The 19,671-nt window shown below is 41.4% G+C and overlaps 3 protein-coding genes across 3 annotated transcripts; all 3 read left to right on the top strand.

Moving 5' to 3' along the window:
- The first annotated feature begins 256 nt into the window (after positions 1-256).
- LOC112307913 (gamma-crystallin B) lies at positions 257-2,226 on the top strand. The gene is made up of 3 exons (XM_024564087.3): positions 257-309; positions 404-646; positions 1,886-2,226. The coding sequence occupies exons 1-3, from the start codon at positions 301-303 to the stop codon at positions 2,159-2,161; spliced, it is 528 nt and encodes a 175-aa protein (XP_024419855.2). The 5' UTR covers positions 257-300; the 3' UTR covers positions 2,162-2,226.
- A 6,619-nt stretch (positions 2,227-8,845) lies between these two features.
- LOC112307918 (gamma-crystallin C) lies at positions 8,846-10,481 on the top strand. Its single transcript, XM_024564091.3, has 3 exons — positions 8,846-8,886; positions 9,012-9,254; positions 10,206-10,481. The coding sequence occupies exons 1-3, from the start codon at positions 8,878-8,880 to the stop codon at positions 10,479-10,481; spliced, it is 528 nt and encodes a 175-aa protein (XP_024419859.2). The 5' UTR covers positions 8,846-8,877.
- Positions 10,482-16,341: 5,860 nt separating this feature from the next.
- Positions 16,342-18,158, top strand: LOC112307877 (gamma-crystallin D). Its single transcript, XM_045198383.2, has 3 exons — positions 16,342-16,399; positions 16,486-16,728; positions 17,821-18,158. Exons 1-3 carry the CDS (start codon positions 16,391-16,393, stop codon positions 18,100-18,102), a joined length of 534 nt encoding a protein of 177 aa, XP_045054318.2. The 5' UTR covers positions 16,342-16,390; the 3' UTR covers positions 18,103-18,158.
- The last annotated feature ends 1,513 nt before the right edge of the window (positions 18,159-19,671 follow it).

Raw genomic sequence — 19,671 nt, 5'->3', positions numbered from 1 at the left:
TCTCGTGGCTTTGGAACCAACAGATAAAAGCCTGGGAATAGAATTTCGCTCATGCCTTTGGTCAACTGAAATAGTAGACTCTTTTCATTTTGGTGGCAACAACAACTTTAGTGAATTAGAACTACTGGAATCTACTAGAAAGAATGGAGCGCCGAGCTTGCAAATCCCCTGCTCACGGAAATGGGCCCCTTTTGTATGATTTCCTGCGGAGGCAGCAGCCAGGGCGGCTATATATAGAGCAGGCGATGGCCCTGGTCCCACACAGCACTGAGCGAACACCGCCAGCTCACTCGCTCCAAAATGGGAAAGGTAAGTGCTGGGTCCCTGAGCCTCAACTTTTGCCTTGTTGCAGCATCTTCAGCAGGGCAAATAGCTTCATGCTCTCACGTCTGCCGTTTTGCAGATCACCTTCTACGAAGACAGGGGCTTCCAGGGCCGGTGCTACGAGTGCAGCAGCGACTGCCCCAACCTGCAGCCCTACTTCAGCCGCTGCAACTCCATCCGCGTGGACAGCGGCTGCTGGATGCTGTATGAGCGCCCCAACTACCAGGGCCACCAGTACTTCCTGCGGCGCGGCGACTACCCCGACTACCAGCAGTGGATGGGCCTCAGCGACTCCATCCGCTCCTGCCGCCTCATTCCTGAAGTGAGTGTGGTTCTGCCTTTTTCTTCCGTCTCTTTGGAAATGAAAGCTATTAAAAAAGATCATTCTTCAACCGGATTGTTCCAACTAGTGAGCAGAAAGTGGAAGTGAGCCTAGCGCCTGCAGTTCATTCCAGAAGGGTGTTTCAGATGAGAAGGCATTCTTCATGTAACCTGTTTCTTTTTAAATCACATGTTCCCAGATTTTATATTTTAAATGTAATCCAAAATTAAAAGACGAAGACTAAGAAAAAGCAGAACAGAGAGAAAGCTGAAGTTACCACCTGTTCATGATATAATTTCTTAAAGTGGTGATTCCAAGCCTTATCAACTCAGAAATCCAATATAACAAAACTTAGAAATAACAATCTGTGTCTGTTTAATTGATAAAAGTACTTTTGCTTACTTTGGCTCACTGTTACATTTGGTTATTTCTTTGAAGAAGAGGGGCCGCTGTCTTCTAGTTCTGTTCTAATTTCATGGTTGGAACGTACCAGCTCGCTTTTGGGGTTATAAATTAGTGGAAAGGTCAGATCCAAACTTTCCTTTGAGATTCACTATCTCCCAGGCAGTAATTGTAGAGTTCTCAGAAGAACGGAGTGTGGGAGGCAGAGAGTACAGTGTCAGCCAAACGGAGCTTAATGAAAATGATTCTTGCAGCTGAGGGAAACAAAAAAGTTGAGGGTAGGAGGCCAGAAAGGAAGCTACAGTCAAAGAGGTTGAAATCTGAACTGACGTTACAAAAATGTGTCATCTTAAATTTCTACCAGAGCTTTGTAATTCCATGTGCCATCGTGTACATGAATGCTAAAACATCAGTTGTGCAGGGAATAGCTAAACATGTTTGTTTGTTTGTTTTCAACAAGAGTAATTTATCAAATGAGGTCTTTCCAATGACTCTCAACTTTCATCTTTGCGAAGGAATTTCTCTAATAACGAGGACTAAATCAATCCATTTTATTGTAGGCAAATCTTAATTCCCAAGGCCAGAGAATGGTGGGTAGCATTTGAAGGGCTGCTGAATTCTGTTCCTTGCTGTACCCGTTAATTATGAGACTCACTTCAAGTGGGTGATGGGGGGAGCGGCCCAGGAAGGCTCTTTAACTCTGCAACAAGGCTGTTCTGGAAGCAAACTTGAACTCAGAACTTCTGGACAGGTGTGACCAGGGAGGTGCAGGGACTAGAACTTTAATTTCTCTTTATTTGTGTTCACTTACTTTTTACTTTCTGTCTGCCATCCCAGCACTCCGGCACTTACAGAATGAGGATCTACGAGAGAGATGACTTCAGAGGACAAATGTCAGAGGTCACAGATGATTGTCTCTCTCTTCAGGATCGCTTCCACCTCAATGAAATCCACTCCCTCAATGTGCTGGAGGGCTACTGGGTTCTTTACGAGATGCCCAGCTACAGGGGACGGCAGTACCTCCTGAGACCAGGAGAGTACAGAAGACACCTCGACTGGGGTGCTATGAACGCCAAAGTTGGTTCTTTTAGACGTGTCATGGATTTTCACTGAAGTACTCACATTCTCACGTTTCTCCTTTAGAATCCAATAAAACATTTTAGCTTGTGTTTCTGGCACCAACAGAGTCCTGACTTTCTTTCAATCTACCAAGCATTCATTTGCAATTTTGGCACTTGGCAAAAATAATGACACATGTTTTCAAAATGGGGAAACAGCGTTTATAAGGGGGATTAAAGTGAGGACATTTTGTCAGTATTCTTTTAAAGACTAAACCATGTAAGCTCAAAGAAAGTTCTGTTCATTTAGGCCAAAGCCATTTGTGGTTGGTCTACAAGGATAGTTGTGCAACTACAATGGTGAATTAGTACTTCCTGATCGTCCTTCCTGGTTGTCCCCACTGTCTTGTTTCTGTACAGCCCAAGTCTTCGCTGATGAGGAAAGTCATTCTCAGCATCTAGATTCTTTCTGTAGCTCCGTAAGTAAACTGTTCCCTCTCACCTATTGCACACCTATCGTAACAGCCACTGCTCCTTTTCTCCCAATTTCATTTCCAATACCCCATTCCTCCATGAGATTTCCAGTCCAAACATAATACCCGTAGGTTTGCTGTATGTGCTTTGTAGAAGAATTTCAGGATTTTTGCCAAGACCCATGCACACAAGGAAAGTCAGCCTTCTGTCATTTTAATAGGGAATAAAGCATTATAACTATATAAGAAAATTATACTAAATGCAAAATAAGAAATTGGAACTTTCTGGGGTTTGATTGTATGTATGTTTCCTTTATTTTTCAAGAATAGATTAAAGTCACTAATGAAAATTACAATATAATAAACTAAATAAATGAAAATGAATGAGGAAAGTGCAACAGAAGACAAAGAAAGAGTAGGAAAGAGAGAGAGAAAAATACAGCCGGGGTGAAGTTCAAGGCCACATTGCGTTCTCTAAGGCACTTTGTTGGCTGCAGATAGAGCCAGATGTGGATTCAGCAGCCAAGGCAGAGAGGGAAACAAGATCAGTTCCACAACTCATAGAACCTAGATGACAAATAAATGAATTATTCATGACAAGCCTAATCGTTCCGAGTACTGAAACCTAAAAGAAAATTTTCTCGTGGCTCCTGGCAAAGAGGGTACTGAGTAAACAACACTCTCAATAACATCCTGCAGTAACTAAATGTAGTTCTCTGGACTGCTTCTCATCAAGTGATTCAACGAAGCTGATAGCTTCAGTTCAAAATTAAGTACCCCACCCTTTGAAATGCTAACAAAATGACTCTTGTAATTGTCTCTTGTAATTCTAGAGAGAAAATGAATGGTTTATGCTTTTCCCAGTCACCATCCACTCTGAACTCCTACCTTATCATTGGGTGGATCATCTTGCCTTCCCCCACATGTCTCACTCTCCCCTCCCACGCATCCTACTGACTCAGATGGAAGTCATAGTTCCTTTAACTCCAGAACCATCTCTCACATAAAGCATTACTGTGAGCAGCCAGCTTAATTATAGAGGTTCTAGGAGAGAGATGGAAGTTTAGATCATTACAATACACCACCAGTGGATGGTTCTGCTCTAGCCAGTCTGCCAGCTTCAACCTGCTCATGGGTGATCTTATCTTCTTTCCCTTCCGTGCTCCTCTCTTCTCTGTTCTTAGCTGTATCTACATGGTTGTGAAGAGTCTCTATCTATCCCATGTCCTCAAGGGCTCCAAAGGTACTATCCAAGTGGCTTAAAAATAGAGCAAACATATAATTTGTTTCTTAAACTGAATCATTTTTGAGAGTAAAAGTATACTATTAGGGATTACACTGGGGCAAGAGGCATGTTCCAGGGAAACTAGAGCACATGGTTTGTCTCCTTATAAAAGTTCCTTCCCTGGAAAAATAGATTCTTGAATTATTTTGTATTCATTGTTCCAAAATCTCAGTTCTTCAGACTTTAAACTCTGAATACTAGCACTGGCTTCTTGGACACTCTTCTGTTTGCCCATAATAATATATCAAACATGAATTAGAAACCCAAAGTTTCTTGGAGTACTGAATTTCATACTACTTGCCAAGTAGTCATATCACAGACTTCAGATGTGGAAATTACCCTGAAACACCTGAATTGAAAGCTTATAACATAAGAGTTCCTGGATCTCATTGATCAAGTTTTTCTTCTTGAAAATCAGTTGCTTCCATCACTAGGACACAAGCAAGGAGAAGGGTATCCTCCCACTAACCCCAATATAAAGAACAGTCAACAGTAGGGCATGACCAGGGGAAGAGATTATGCCCAAACTAACTCCTCATTCTACCCTTTCTCCTTCTCTCCCTACTCTCTCTAAAGTTAATGCTGAGACCTCAAAAGGGTGAAAGTGTCTGAGGGGGAGACATCTAGAAAGAGTGGAATGGAAGGAATAGCTTACAGAATTCCATTAACCTTGTGCCCATTAACATGAACTAACAATTTGAGATAACTCCAGTGTCAAACTGCACACCCAACACACACCAGTGTTTCCTGCATATCTTAACTTGTAATATGAAGTCCAGATTTTAAATTTTTTTCTTCCTTTTTCCCTCTTGAATCTACAATGGCTTCTGGATTATCTAACAATCTATGAAAGGCCCACCAAGCAAAGAAACTGAAGTAGCAGCTATTCCATAAAGAAGTGCCAAAAACTGCTGTATGGAGTTATACTCTCAAGGGATCCTTCTTTTTTGGGTTCTCTCTCCGATTGCCCTGCCCAGCTGCCATGCAGTTAGGTCCTGACGTTAGTATATGTCTTATTCTTTCTTCTCGAACTTCAGGAGTTCAAACTTTCTCCTTTGCCGGTTTGTCAAAGCAAAAGTGAACATCACCACAACCTGTTGCTTAAACTGAAAGAAATGCGTTGTTTTAAACCCAAAAGTCAGTTTGTACTAAAAGAAATGCCATAGGAGTTAAGCAGAGGTGAGTCATCAGAGACAAGTTGTTTCTATGATGGGGTCTTTGGTCCTTTACCCAGGCTCTTTATATGACCTAGTTTGATCTACACGGCTGACAATCAAATGACCTCAAGCACATATACAACATATATGTTATTCGAATTACTAGGAAGCAGGAAGGTGGATGGTCAACTGCTGGCTGGACCTCAAACACTGGCAAAACTCTGTAATTGGCTGCTGCTGTTGGTAACATTAATTTGATGTATCAGAAGACATAAAAATTAGAATTACTGAGGGGCAAAGGGTCGGGGGAACAACATATCATCCCTATATTTGCTCTTTTGCTTAGTCATCTCCCTTGTTATAAAGGCCCACTACTAGGTCAAATGCAGGGTCTTTGTGTCATCCTACACATTGAAAGTTGCCAGTGCTGAACTTTGATGTGAACGTGTACGCCAGTGTGTGCCGAGCATTTGAAATTGGTCCCATGGACTACTATGATAATGAACTTTAGACTAGAGAGTAACATTTATACCCCCAGACATTTATTATTGAGTAACTTTAATATACCAGTTCATTTTGCCAGCTAGTGACGACACAAAACAAAAGACAGAGTAGTCACTGTCCTGATGGAGGTCTCCTCATTTGTTTGGAGGAAACTGATATCCAAACAAACTAACTAGATAAATGATAATTACCATCACAGTGGTATGAACAAGGTGCTCAGTGAACCAAATAGGCAGTATTAGCCTGGAAGATAAAGAAGGGTTCGAGAAAATCTTTGCAGAGGAATTGACACTTGAGCTGAGCTTTGAGGAAAGGGTAAAATTTCTCTGGGTGAAAAATGTGAAACCGGTGTCTTAAGGCAAAAAAGATCAATACATTCAAAAACTAGAGAAGTGCAAAAATAACTGTGTGCGTTTGGGAAACTACAAGTAGTTCAGTGTGATTGGACAGAAGGTCTAGGGAACAGACAGAGGATGTCAGGTCTGGGATGCCATGCTAAGAAACTGGTACTTGCTTCTGGAGGCTCTAAGGGGAGTCAGTGAAGTATTTCAAGCAGATGAGCAGCTGTCTTAGTTCTGTCTGCTGTAACAAAAACGCCATAGACTGGGTGCCTTCAACAGCAAATGTGTACTTCTCACAGGTCCGGAGGCCGGGAAGTCTAAGATCAGGGCATTAGCAGACATATAGTCTGGTGAGAGCCCACTTCCTGGTTTGCATGTCTTCTTTTTGTATCCTCACCTGGCAAAGAGAGAGAGGAAGCAAGCTGTTCCGTGTCACTTTTTATAAGGACACTCATGACCTAGTTTCCTCCCAAATGCCTCATCTCCTTTGGGGATTTTGAATTCAACATTACATTGGGGATTAAGGTTTCAACATATGAATTTGGGGGGAACGCAAACACTCAGCTCATAGCAGCAGCATGACTTGATGGGTTCTGATTTTGATCACCCTGGTATCCTAGCAGAGTTTGCTCTGAAGACAGGCAAGACTGGACAGAGTCAAGGTACTATCGAAAATCCAGCTGAGATATGAGGACGCTTGAAGAAAGGCAGCTGCTGTCCGGGGAGGGTTGCAGGAGCACGGAGGAGAGGAAGGCAGGGGAGGGGCTAGGGAAGAGAAGGAAAGAGACCTGAAAAGAGGTGAGAGAAATGTCAAAACGATGTCATTCTGAGACAAGGCTATATGCATTCTCTCATCATTAGTCATATGCATTCTCCCATCATTATCTCTTTTCTTATGTATCAGCTCTATTATTTAAAGTGCTGGTATTTCTGCTTTGATTCTCTCATAGAGAATTTTCCTATTCTCTCACATAGGAAAATATAGAACAAAGCCAAAAGCATTTCTGCCTATATGTTTGAGAAGAATGTTGGTATAATTGCTAGTATAATTTTACCCGGGGATGGCTCAAACATATGTTTTTCTCATTTAGAAAAAATGAAGAAATAAACCACAGTAATGATTCTCAAAGTTTTGTCCAAGAACAACCTGGTGCTGGTTAAAAAATATATTTCTGGAGTCTTTTACAGATCTAGTAATGCAGAATCTCCCAAGAGGTTAGGGCCTGGTACTTTACATTTCAATAAGCACAGGTGATTCTTATACATACTACAGTTTGAAAACCAATAGATCATTTCTAAAGTCCCTTCCAAATCTACCATTTTTTAATTCACAGAATGGCTTCATAGCAGGAAGATTTTTCAAGCATCTTTGAGAGGATTGAATCTCTCTGAGAGAGATAAATAGGCTGAAGTCATCCTTAATAATGTCACATTATTACCAATATAAGATATTTATTCAGTGCTCATTTGAGCCAAGTAGATGGCAAACACATGGCAAATGTCCTTTAGTCAAAGACCATCAGGGACCCTCATCATGGAACAAGTTGGGTTTATTACTTGTTAGATCGAGAAAGGACATACGCCATAGAGAGGCACGAGCTGCCTCAATAAGAGGGTATTGGAAAGAGTGTGTTATAGGATTTCTACTTTGGTTGCATGATTTGGAGAAGGGTCTAGAAAAGGGTCTAGAGAAGGGTCAATGAACATACTCTTGGGGAGCCCAGCATAAGAATAAAGGTGTAATTGATAAAGAAGGAGCAGTTAATCATTTTAGCTGAGAGAGGGGTGTCTGGTGTTTTGTGGGTGGCACGCTGAGTTTGTCATGACTTCATCATGATTTCAGAGTAAGCTGGCCTGCAGTTGCTGTTCTGTGAGATCATGTACATCTGACAAGGGAATAACATAGCTTAGCTCCCAGGGCCAGGCCAGCTTCTGAATGTCAGCGGCTTTTCTTTCTTTCCTTTCTTTTTTTTTTTTTTTAAGATTTATTTATTTATTTTTAGAGAGAGAGGAAGGGCGGGTAAAAGAGAGGACAAGAAGCATCAATGTGTGGTTACCTCTCACTCACCCCTACTGGAGACCTGGCCTGAAACCCAGGCATGCGCTTTGACTGGGAATCTAACTAGCAGCCTTTTGGTTCACAGGTCGGTGCTCAATCCACTGAGCCACACCAGCCAGCACATCTTTCTCTTCCTTTTTTCTTTATTTCTTCCTCATCCAACATACTATGTACCATGAGATAAGTACTATGAAATAACTGGTGCTTTGAGAGGTTATGTAGCTACTAAGTGGACTTTCTCAATCCATGAAACTTTGCTGCCTCCCCCGGCCCTGGAAAATGGGAAGCAATCTATAAAGCAATAAACTTCTCAGTCTTGGACCCAAAGGTCTTAGAAGCCTTTCCCTTGGTTCTTACCACCAGTTGACTAACAGTGGCTGATTTTTAGTTACATGAGGTATTTCAAAGGCAAAGTCAGTAGCGATGCCTCAAAGCATCTGGTCAGCTCAGTCAAAACTAGCAAAGATCAGAACCCGGATTTGCGTCCTACATTAGACTGGCAAATTGAAGAAAGAAAGAAATTTTAGGTTAAAGTGGTCTCTGTCATCAAGGAAAATTAGTCAGTGCTGCGGCATTCTGAGGCAGTTCTATAAGGGTGTAGATTTTCCCCAGAAAATGCATGGGGCGTAACTGAATTTTAGACACATGCATTTCAGGTCAAAAGTTCAAACTGATGTGCTGATAAGTTTAAAAAACACTAAGAATCCAAATAAAAGCAACCATAGGGACGTCTCTAAAACACATACAGACAGCGTTAGAATATACCAGAGAATGAGGGTAAACTCCACAGACATTTCCACTGAATGCAGCGTGTAAAAGGGATCCATGAAATCCCCTCCTCACCCCGGGCCCCTTTTGTGTCCTTCTTGCTAAGGCAGCAGCCAGCCAGCTATATAGGCTCCAGGGGCTGCCGGCCCATCCACTGAACTCGCTTCATCTGAGTCAACCAGCCATGGGGAAGGTGAGCGGAACACAAGTTAAATAAAATGGAAAAAAATTTAAAACCCTCCATACAAGATCAACTTGGCGGGGGGGGGGGGGGGGGGGGGGCAAATGATTTAATTCGCAATTATTCTTCCTTTGCAGATCACCTTCTATGAGGACCGGGGTTTCCAGGGCCAGTGCTACGAGTGCAGCAGCGACTGCCCCAACCTGCAGCCCTACTTCAGCCGCTGCAACTCCATCCGTGTGGACAGCGGCTGCTGGATGCTGTATGAGCGCCCCAACTACCAGGGCCACCAGTACTTCTTGCGGCGCGGAGACTACCCCGACTACCAGCAGTGGATGGGCCTCAGTGACACCGTGCGCTCCTGCTGTCTCATTCCCCAAGTGAGTTCTGCTTGGTGGATGGAGGTCACAGTGCCTGAGGGTCCTCACAGTATTATTGCGGGTGGTTAGGATGAAGGAGGTTTTCCTTTAAAAACACCAAAGGATTAAAAGGGCTTTAGATACTTGCCTAAGCCCAGATACCCGCACAAAAACAGCACAGACTATTAGGGAAGAATTCACTTAGAGAGTCAGTTTTATTTTTAATTTTTACTACCAGTAGGTCAATGAGAAGTCTGTAACAAATGTAATAATGAGGTGCGATATAAAACAAAATTTGCAAATGGGAAATTGGTTGGACAAAAGAAGGCAGTATATCTAAGAAATTCATTTTACCTATAGTAAGGGAATTGATAATGAATGAAATAGATAACTTCCACTGTAGACTAGTAAAAATTGAAAACTCTATTGTTAGTATAGGCTGTTGAAAGCTAATGTCCAACTTTGGAAAAGTAATTGTTCTTAATTTGGAAAATCAGTTGAATTATGATTTCAAATGACTATTTGAACCAACTTTCACTGAAATATGTCATTTTTTAAATTCTACATATAAATTTACAAATTTATATACATATAAATCCATAAATTTATGTGTATATAAATTTGGGAGATAATACTCATATTAAAATAATATCACTCGAACTACTTCATATTTCCTCCCAAATATTGATTTAACACCTAGGAATCAAGGAATTACGTACTCAGGAGTTAGGAAAATAAGATATTTGAACTCTTGATAAATTCTAGCCCAGACTTTTAATCTCTTAAAAATTACATCTCCTAGATAGGAAATAGACAACAAGCATGCAAGTATTTGTTAAATGCTAATAGAACACAGATCCATTCACAGCAATCCTAGAGTCTCAGTTTTCACACAGACAATCCCATGCCCCAACCCACCAAGTTCACGTGTTGTTTGGCTGCTTCTTCTGTCCTTTCTCTGTGTGGACTGAGCAGACAGGATCCCACAGGCTACAGCTGTATGAGAGAGAAGACCACAAAGGCCTCACGGTGGAGCTGAGTGAGGACTGCTCCTGCATCCAGGACCGCTTCCATCTGAGTGAAGTCCGCTCCCTCCACGTGCTGGAGGGCTGCTGGGTCCTCTACGAGATGCCCAATTACCGAGGGCGGCAGTACCTGCTGAGGCCCCAAGAGTACAGGCACTACCAGGACTGGGGAGCCGAGGATGCTAAGGCTGGCTCTTTGCGGAGGGTGGTGGATTTGTACTAAAATAGTTCACACTACCATTTTCTCAATCTGGAACCTAATAAAGTATTTAGTCTGTATTGTTGGCAATTGTTGGCTTCTTGTATTGTGTGCCAATTATAATTCACCAGTAAATGCTCCCTGGTAAAGGAAGCGTTCCTAGAGTCCTTTGAGGAATGAATAAGTGGGAATGGGTCTGGTCTAGGAGAGCTCAAAGATAAAATAAGTCTTGAGCAAGTTCAGAAGTGAGGGTGGAGAGAGGAGCTAACCTGTCTGAGAATGCAAGGCAAGTCAGCATAGAGAAATGGGAGAGGGTGATGGGTAAGAAAGGAGGCATTCGGCCTCAGAGGAACACATTCCTTTTGACCCAAGAGGTGGTTGGGGGTCACAGATGAGTGGTGAACAAAAACCCCTCTGGAAAACAGCCTGATTGTGCTACATAAGGAATTATAGTTTTGTTCACTTTCAAGCACAGTATTATGTAACTAATGCCACGTTGTCACCGGCCATTGCCAAACTTTTGGACTCATTACAGACCCTCCTTCTTATTCTGAAACAGCATCTGCTTGGGGTTGGCCAATTATTGGCCAGTATAGCCGCTGGGCCAAACCCTGTGTGAAGGGCAGAAACTGCACAGCTGTACATGACATCCAACTAACACAAATAAATTAATGAGGTACACATTAGTATTTTAAATAGATTTGCATGATATAGTCTACTATAAACATAAAAATCCTTTTACTCCAATAAAACAGTCTCAAATTTAAAGGCACATTGAAGAAAGCCATAATTTCTGGAGCCCTTTGATTGAAGTAAAATCTGCTTGCTGATAAGCAAAACCCTGCATATTAAAAATAATTTTTTAATCCTTTCATTAGTATTCATTTATTTTTAATTAAAAATGTTTCCTCTCAAGTAAAAGCCTCCTGTAATCTTACTACTTTACAAATGCTATGTATAAAGAATTGGAGGGGGTCCTTGTGACCCCTTCTTCAGTGCTAACCTGTGTTTACACTTGGCGGACACCCTGCCCAAAGTTTCCCCTCCCTTTGTAGATATCTCATAAAACACACGTTCTGCCACTGCAACAACATGGAATCATTTTTTAGAACATTAGCCTGCAACTTGCTTTTAACATGCAATATTATGGACATATATCTAGGTCAATCCCTTATTCTGTTAAAAAGCAGCATTGTATTCCATTGTTTGGAGGTCCCCTAGATTATTTCACCGTATTTCTGTTGGTGATTGACTTTTCCAATGTTGCTTTTACAAACAAGGCTGCAAAGAATATTGTACATATGCCTTTACCTACACATGCCATAATTATTGAAGGACAGAGGCCTAAAAGTGAGACTGCAGGTGCATAGCACAAGATATATATGCTATGTATAGCATATAGCTATATGCTATGTATACACATATATATGCTATATATGCTATACATAGCATATATATATATATAATATAGGAAATATATTATTTTACCATACTCTGCCCAAATATTAGCCACCAGCGATCATACCATCTTTGATTTAGGAGCTTCACCATTTATCAAGCGCCCACCATAGGCCAGCAAATGTAGCACTGGGAATGAAAAAGCAACCGAAACAAATAAATGGCATGATGCCCACCACCACAGAGCTCTATGCAAACATAATACTAAAATGTTAGTACTCGATAAGTCTATAATCACTTTTTAGAGTTAAGTACTGCCCAAGTACTAAATAACACATATGCGATCACTTTTGTTTATCAAGTACCATCACTTAGTACTCTAAAGTCATCCTGTAACAAACTACTAGGGGAAATAAATGGAGGAATATTTATTTACATATTTCTCACGAGATGTGATTTTATTCCTTAACATTTTGGGAGGAGCAGGTATTTTCTTGATAGCACATTTAACATGTCCTTACACTCATAACCTTCCGTTTTTCCTGCTTTGGGATAGCATCTCCAATGGAAATAGTTTCCTGTGAAGAGAATAAAAAAATTGGTCCTTGCCACTGCAGACAATGGGTCGTACAGGAGCAGTCACTTATGCCTTTGTCCTTTTGGTTGGGGAACAGGAGGACAGGAAGAAGCTGCTCACCAATTCTCTACCATTTCTCCTTTCTTCTCGCCCCTCCTTCCACCACCCCCCTCCATCTCCTACCTTCCCGCCCCTTTACTCCCTTGCCTAGCCCACTGGTCTTCAGGTACAGGCCGGGCAAATTCTCCAATGTCCTTCCCATGCTTAGGGAGACATTTTAACAACGACCCAGAGCTAAAGAACTTTCCTGTTTCTTGTGCTAAAAGTGCTTGGGACTCACTTGTAAATCTTCCAAAGAGGAGAAATTCTAATAACAATCCAAACATTTTGTAAGTGATTTATTTTCTCTCTTTCTCTCATGCAAAATTACAATGAAGTTGGAACACAACCTGAGATGGCTTTTTACTTCTTTAGAATTCTGAAAGAGGAAGGTGAGAAACCAGCTTCCAGTCACATTTTTACAGTCAGTTTGTGCTTTACTTTAGTAAAGGTTCTGCGAATGATAAAGATTGATGAGAGGTATTGATAGTGGTAGCAGACAAGGATGAAGATGCTTGAGTAATACTAGTTCAGTTAAAATGGAAACGTCAAGTGACAAAGAAGAGTATGACAATTTTATAATAAAATTGCATTTAATGAAGAACGTTATTTTTTTCCAGTTTTATTGAGATACAATTGACATACAGCCCTGTAAGAGCTTTGAATGTACAGCATAATGACTTGGCTTACATATCTTAAAGGTGCAAAAAATTAGCTTGATCCAAGTAGCTTATATACTAAACAAATTAAGCCTATTGTTTGCAATGCCTGTGGGGGGAAAACCAAGATTAAATTAAGTGAAATAACATGTGCAGTGTCCCACAGTTAGAAGAGGAAAGGATGAGACTAGCCCAGGTTTGTCTAATGTCTTAACTGCTATGCTGGCCCTAATGTGGAGGGTTCAATGGAGAAATATTTCTGTAAAAACCTTAGGATAGGATTTTGAAGCATTATAACACACAGAACCCCCATAAAAATGCTCACCATATTTTTCTTATCCTTTAAATCAAGTAGTTGTCAATATTTTAGATTTCCCAGACCAATTATCTTTAAATTGGGACCAACATAGGATCATCAATTTTAATTATTCCAAGGACATTTAAAATTTAAAACAAAATAACAAAAATGTAAAACTAAGGACCATCTATTTGTACATAATTTTATAAAGGAGAAAACATTCACAAAAGGAGATTTTAACCCCAAAATACACAAGTTCAGACCAAGAAAGAATGATCGAGAATTTTAATGTATAGTTGTTTTTTTTTTTTTTAAATGGTAACAACTGATAGAAACTGAGTAGAGTTTGAAAACTCTCACTTGAGGTTGCCGCTCAATGCCACCAGGGGCCAGGGAAATGACGTAAATAAGTAAAACGACCTCCTGTAAGACAACAAGGAGTGGTGGGGACCATGGGGAACTGCAGAAAGTGTGAACCAACCTAAAACATTACCAGAAAAAATCTCAACACTGTGCCAACCAAATAAAACGTACCTCAGACCCGCAGCCCTTGGGGCTGTCAGTTCCCATTCCCAGGCCAGTGTGACAACTGGGGACAGCCACCAACCATGGACATAAAAGCAGTCCCCAGGAAATCCTCTGACCCCATGAAATTCTCCGATTTCATGTTAGGCCCACAGAACCCACCCATGGAGCCTGGAAAAGTGAGGAGAGGAAAACCAACCATGACTAACATTAAATTTCCTCTCCATCCCAGTGAAATAACACCTAGATTCATAAAATATTTTGAGTTATAGAAAATAGGAAAGTGCTATTTCTTATATACTTCCTTTTGCAGACTGACATTTACTTCAGTTACACAAACGATTGACCCTCATGGAGCGAAACTCTAACCGGAGCTGATCTCCTTCTTCACTTTTGTTTGAAGCCGCCTGACTGTTTAAGGAGCGCCAAAGGGTTATTTCGTGTTCCTTATCTCTTGTTTTCCCTCCAAAGACAGTCCTCGTCCCCATCAGCCCTCCCCATCAGCCATCCCCCGCAACTTGTGCCTAGAGCACAGCTTCTGTGCTACAGGTGTAAGGGTTCTCAGCTCTCAGTTTATGTTCCCTTAGCACACGAAGCACAACTTGGAGCTTGGGTCGAACTCACATTTATTGCTCCCAGAATTTTCTCTAGAGCATTGATACCAACCCACATTTGGCCCAAGGCATTCATTTGCAGTTCTACAAGAAGCTTAGGGTTTTTTCCCTGTTTCTTCCCCCCAGCTGAAATAAAGCCTTCTCTCTTCCTAGATAATGAAAACAACAAGCCCCAGGTCCCTTGTTCTGGCCCCCCAGATGCACCCTGAATTTCAGCTGTAGCACACGTCAGCTCCCACCATGTTCTACTGTGAGCTCTCCAGGGCTCTTTGCATTCCTTCCCTCTCCTGTTTCAGTGTTTTCATCTGCCAGCACTCTCCCCACAGAAACACCTCGGAGCAAAATGATGAGTTCTTAACATTTATTTTTGAAATTATTCTATTTTTTATATTTTTTAATTAAAATGATGGATTTTAGTCTTTAGATTCTGGTTGCTTGTTTTTCATTATGTCAATGTAAGTAACTTTGGAAACACATGCATTTACATAGTGAATACCAAGAGCTGAACTCAGCATATTGTACATAGTTGATGTTTAATTCATAAATCTCAACTTTAAAAAGATTTATGATCTAAGTTAAGACAAAGTATTTCCAAGAGACAACATAGGATTGTGAATAATTCTTTGAGCATGAAAGAAGCTAAAGGCATCAGTCATCTGCTACTCCATTGCTCTTTCTAGTCCATCAAACCATTCACTTCCAGGCCAATAAATACTTTCTAAAGTCTTCCTAGAGTTCCAGCTTCTAGAGGCTCATTCCTCCCTCTCCCTGCACCATTCCAGCTGGAGCTCCTCTTTGTCTTCATGTCATTAATTTTCTCCAAGTCAAAAGCTTTGTGTCCTCTTGTTCCCCGTGGAACAAAGGTGTATCTAGATCCTCTGAGAGAGGGTTTCTTAGGAATTTGGTTTTATTTTATAATAACCTAAGAGGACATCTGTGTTTTTGTTTGTTTGGTTTTGTTTAAAGTTATTACTTTTTCGTATTTTATTTCCCTTTTAGTTCTTCTTCCTGAGATTCAGCATTTTAAAGCTATTCTCCCTTTTGAATCACAATGAGCCTACACGAAGCGTCTAGTCCTCAGTCTACTTCCAGGCATGACTGCAGCAAAATCAGAACCAGGCCGAACACTGAAGAGCTGTGCTTGCTACGTTTTTGTGGTTTCGTTTGTGTGTTTACCATCCTGAAAGTTTAAAATTCCGTGAACTCCCTTGGTAAACATTCCAATTTCTTACACCCATTAATGAGGAAGTTCTCTTAAAGGACTTATTCGAAATTCTCAGCATTCAACGAAGGTCATTTTCTTCCTAGTAACAGTAATTAGTAGTCAGTGCTGACACATAAGTAATATGATCGTTCTTGCAGATTATTTTATATTTACCATATTAAGACCCTGCTTTTCTTGCTTCCTCACTCACACGTATTGGTTTTCCCCCAACCTATACAAATAGCAGTGCAGACTATATAGGAAATGGCTGAAGCTCTACTTCTATTATTAAATAGACAATGTCCCCAAAGACTTTTTTTTCAGTCTCAATAGCATCAACTAGTCATAGCAACCCAAATACCCGCGAGACAATGAATCCAAAACCCACAATGAGCCCCGTGGACTATGACAGCAAAGAGAAAAAAAGAGAACATGAAAATCCCCTCGTCACCCCGGGCCCCTTTTGTGTTGTTCCTGCCAACGCAGCAGTCCGCCTGCTATATAGACCCGCCGCGCAGCCTGCCCAGCCACTGACCTCGCAGCGTGCTGCCCACCAGCCATGGGGAAGGTGAGCCCAGCACCCAGGCCGGCAGGGGCCCCGGCAAGTGGGGGCGGGGCCCAGGTCTCTGAGCCTCTCGTTCCCTTCCTTTGCAGATCACCTTCTACGAGGACAGCGGCTTCCAGGGCCGCCACTACGAGTGCAGCAGCGACTGCCCCAACCTGCAGCCCTACTTCAGCCGCTGCAACTCCGTGCGCGTGGACAGCGGCTGCTGGATGCTGTATGAGCGCCCCAACTACCAGGGCCACCAGTACTTCCTGCGGCGCGGCGACTACCCCGACTACCAGCAGTGGATGGGCCTCAGCGACTCCATCCACTCTTGCCGCCTCATCCCCCACGTGAGTCCGCAACCCCGTATCAGGAATGGGCTCTATGGACATATGGATAGTTTCAAGGCAAAGGTTAAACGTTTGGAGTAGTGATCATTTTGAAAAATTCAGAGTTTGGACAAAAAATAAGCTATGATAGATTCGTTCGTAATCGTTTTACCTGAACAAGAACAAAGTATTACCCAGGTACCAATTAATCAACCAATATTTATTGAGCAAGAATGTGTTGGTGCCCTGGGCTTGTATAAAATAGAGGTTCTGGTCTGTCATCATTTACAATGCAGTTGTGGAAAAACCACTTACATCTAATAGAAGAATAAGTAAGTGCTGGAACGCAGGGTAGTAACGGAGCACACAGGAGTTGAAAAGGAAACTATTACAAGAGTCATTTTTAAAAGACTATCTCTTTTTTGCTCTCTGCTTGCATATTGTAATTTTCCCAACCAATACAAATACAAGTACTTTCTCCCAATGGTAAACAACACAGAGGTTTTATCCATGTGCTACATGTATTTTTATTAATGTGTCTTTAAGCACTAAGGTTTTTGAAAATTAGTCCTTAATTTCCTTTTCCATTTTTCCTCATTCTATTTATATATCATTAAATGAAGATCCATACAATATTTAATGCTACTTTCCACAGAAATTTTGAACCATTTGGTGATCTTTCCAAGGTTTATTTTAAACTCAGTACAAGGTCATTCATTTCATAAACTGACTTTATTTTTCAAACACATGTGCTTGAAAAATTAAAAAATATTTCTTCAAAACAGCAAAAACAGCAATAAGCTGTTAAAGGTGTGTGATCCTCTGTGGTATGGTGTACTGGTTAGTGTGATTAGCATGGTTAGCAGTTTGTCCTGGGAAATACTTGAATATAGTAAAGAGTGATATTTCCCTTTAAATTCCTTAAGTCACATTTTATGATCTTGAAACAGTGCTGAATCTCCACCTTTGAAAACAGGGAGTATATAAATATTCAGAATTAATAAATTTTCACCATATATTTCCAAACGGCTTGAGCTGGTCTCCATCAAGTTGGACTGCAGGAATGTGTTGGAATCATTTCGTGGTCTGCTTTTCTTCTCTTTCCATCTCCAGATGGGCCAGGCTGGCTCCCACAGGATCCGACTGTACGAGCGGGAAGATTACAGAGGCCAGATGGTGGAGTTCACTGAGGACTGCTCCTCTCTCCAGGACCGCTTCCACTCCAACGAAATTTACTCCCTCCACGTACTGGAGGGCTGCTGGGTCCTCTACGAGATGCCTAACTACCGGGGGCGGCAGTACCTGCTGAGGCCGGGGGACTACAGGAGCTACCACGACTGGGGCGCCACAAATGCCAGAGTGGGCTCGCTGAGGAGGGCCATGGATTTCTACTGAAATGAGTTCTTCATCATTTCTCAATCTGGAAACTAATAAAATATTTTCTGTGTGTTTCTGGCACTGGTTTGCTTGTGTTTTTCCTTTTGTGTTGCTTTTATTTTTTTACTTACATACGTATACACACACACAAACACAAGATGCAAAAGGAAACCAGGATTCTTGATCCATCCACAGGTCACAAAGGAAACCTTCACAATAGAAATGTGCCTTCATATTAAGCAGAACTTTACAGTTTGCAAAACACAGTCATAATACATTATCTCACTTGAATCCCTGGCTTTTAAACAAGTCGCTGCTTCAGACATAGATTTCAGGTTATCTTTGAGCAATGAGGATCTGAGATTCAGAGGTAGTGTGAACCGCTTTTTAAATCAGGAATTCTGAAGCTGGGTACCGTAATGGGTTTTAAAACATGTTTGAATCCCCTGAATGGTGTGCAAAGTCAAGTTCACAAATCTCTGGCAGATTCCCTTGATGTTGAGGTGGCCATGTGAAACTCTCCGGACTTCGGAATGTATGTGGAGGAATGCTGGTGGGGAGGAAGACAGGGCTCTGGGAAAACTTTTGCCATTCTCATGAAAGGGAGTAGCTGCCCCTGGTGCGACAGTTCCTTCTTATAGCAGACATTTTATACCCAAAAGGTGACAAATATGACAGAAATGCCACAATGTCATGTAGGCTGGCCTGGATGTGGTGAAGCTCCTGAACCAATGTCTATTAGGGCTTTTCAGAGAAACAGAACCAATGGGGAATATAGAGATATATATGAAGATACTTATTATAGGAATTGGCTCATGTGATTATCGAGTTCCATGACCCAGAAGCTGGAGGGATTCACATGCTAATCCCTCCAGAAAACATTCTCACAGACACACCTCAAAATAATGTTTACCAGCTACCTGGGCATCCCTTAGGCCAGTCAAGTTGAAATGCAAAATCAACCAACACACAAAGCCAGCAATCTTTTACCTTCAGACTTTCTGTAATGGGAGTAAAATACACCTGCATGTGTTTATGCCACTGTAACCTTTGTGTTCTATTATGTGTAGTTCAACACACATTTCTACAGGATACAAAGTGTATGTGAATTTTCCTGAGGTGACTGTTTGGAACTTTATTCAGAGTTGCAAAGAAATTCGTAGTGGAAAATGCTGAGAGAGAGAGAGAGAAAGAGAATGAGAGAGAGAGAAGGAAAGAAGGAAAAGAAGGAAGGAAAGAGGAGGAATTAGGAAAGAAAGCCACTATGAAGTTTTATAATGTGTAACATATTTTAGACCTAGAGATCATCTAACCTAGATAACTCATTTTAGGTAAGGGAAATTTTTACAAAGAATTTTACAGAAAATTCTAATGTCAAACAATTAGGAGTAAAAGTGACGTCAGAATCCACAACTCACAGCTCAGAGACCAGTGAGTTTCCATTTCAGAACCAGGAAGATTCTTGTGACAGTAACGATAGCCCTTGCGTACAGATTCTTACTTTGAGATCATTGTAAACAACCAGCCAGGGATCAAATTGTTAAAATGGGATGAGACTGAGAAATTCCACTCTAAAAAGAGTGGGGC

The sequence above is a fragment of the Desmodus rotundus genome, chromosome 2 (genome assembly GCF_022682495.2).
Source record: "Desmodus rotundus isolate HL8 chromosome 2, HLdesRot8A.1, whole genome shotgun sequence".
NCBI lineage: Eukaryota > Metazoa > Chordata > Mammalia > Chiroptera > Phyllostomidae > Desmodus > Desmodus rotundus.
Note: the sequence above shows the minus strand (reverse complement) of the source record. Positions and strands in the feature narration are given on the sequence as shown.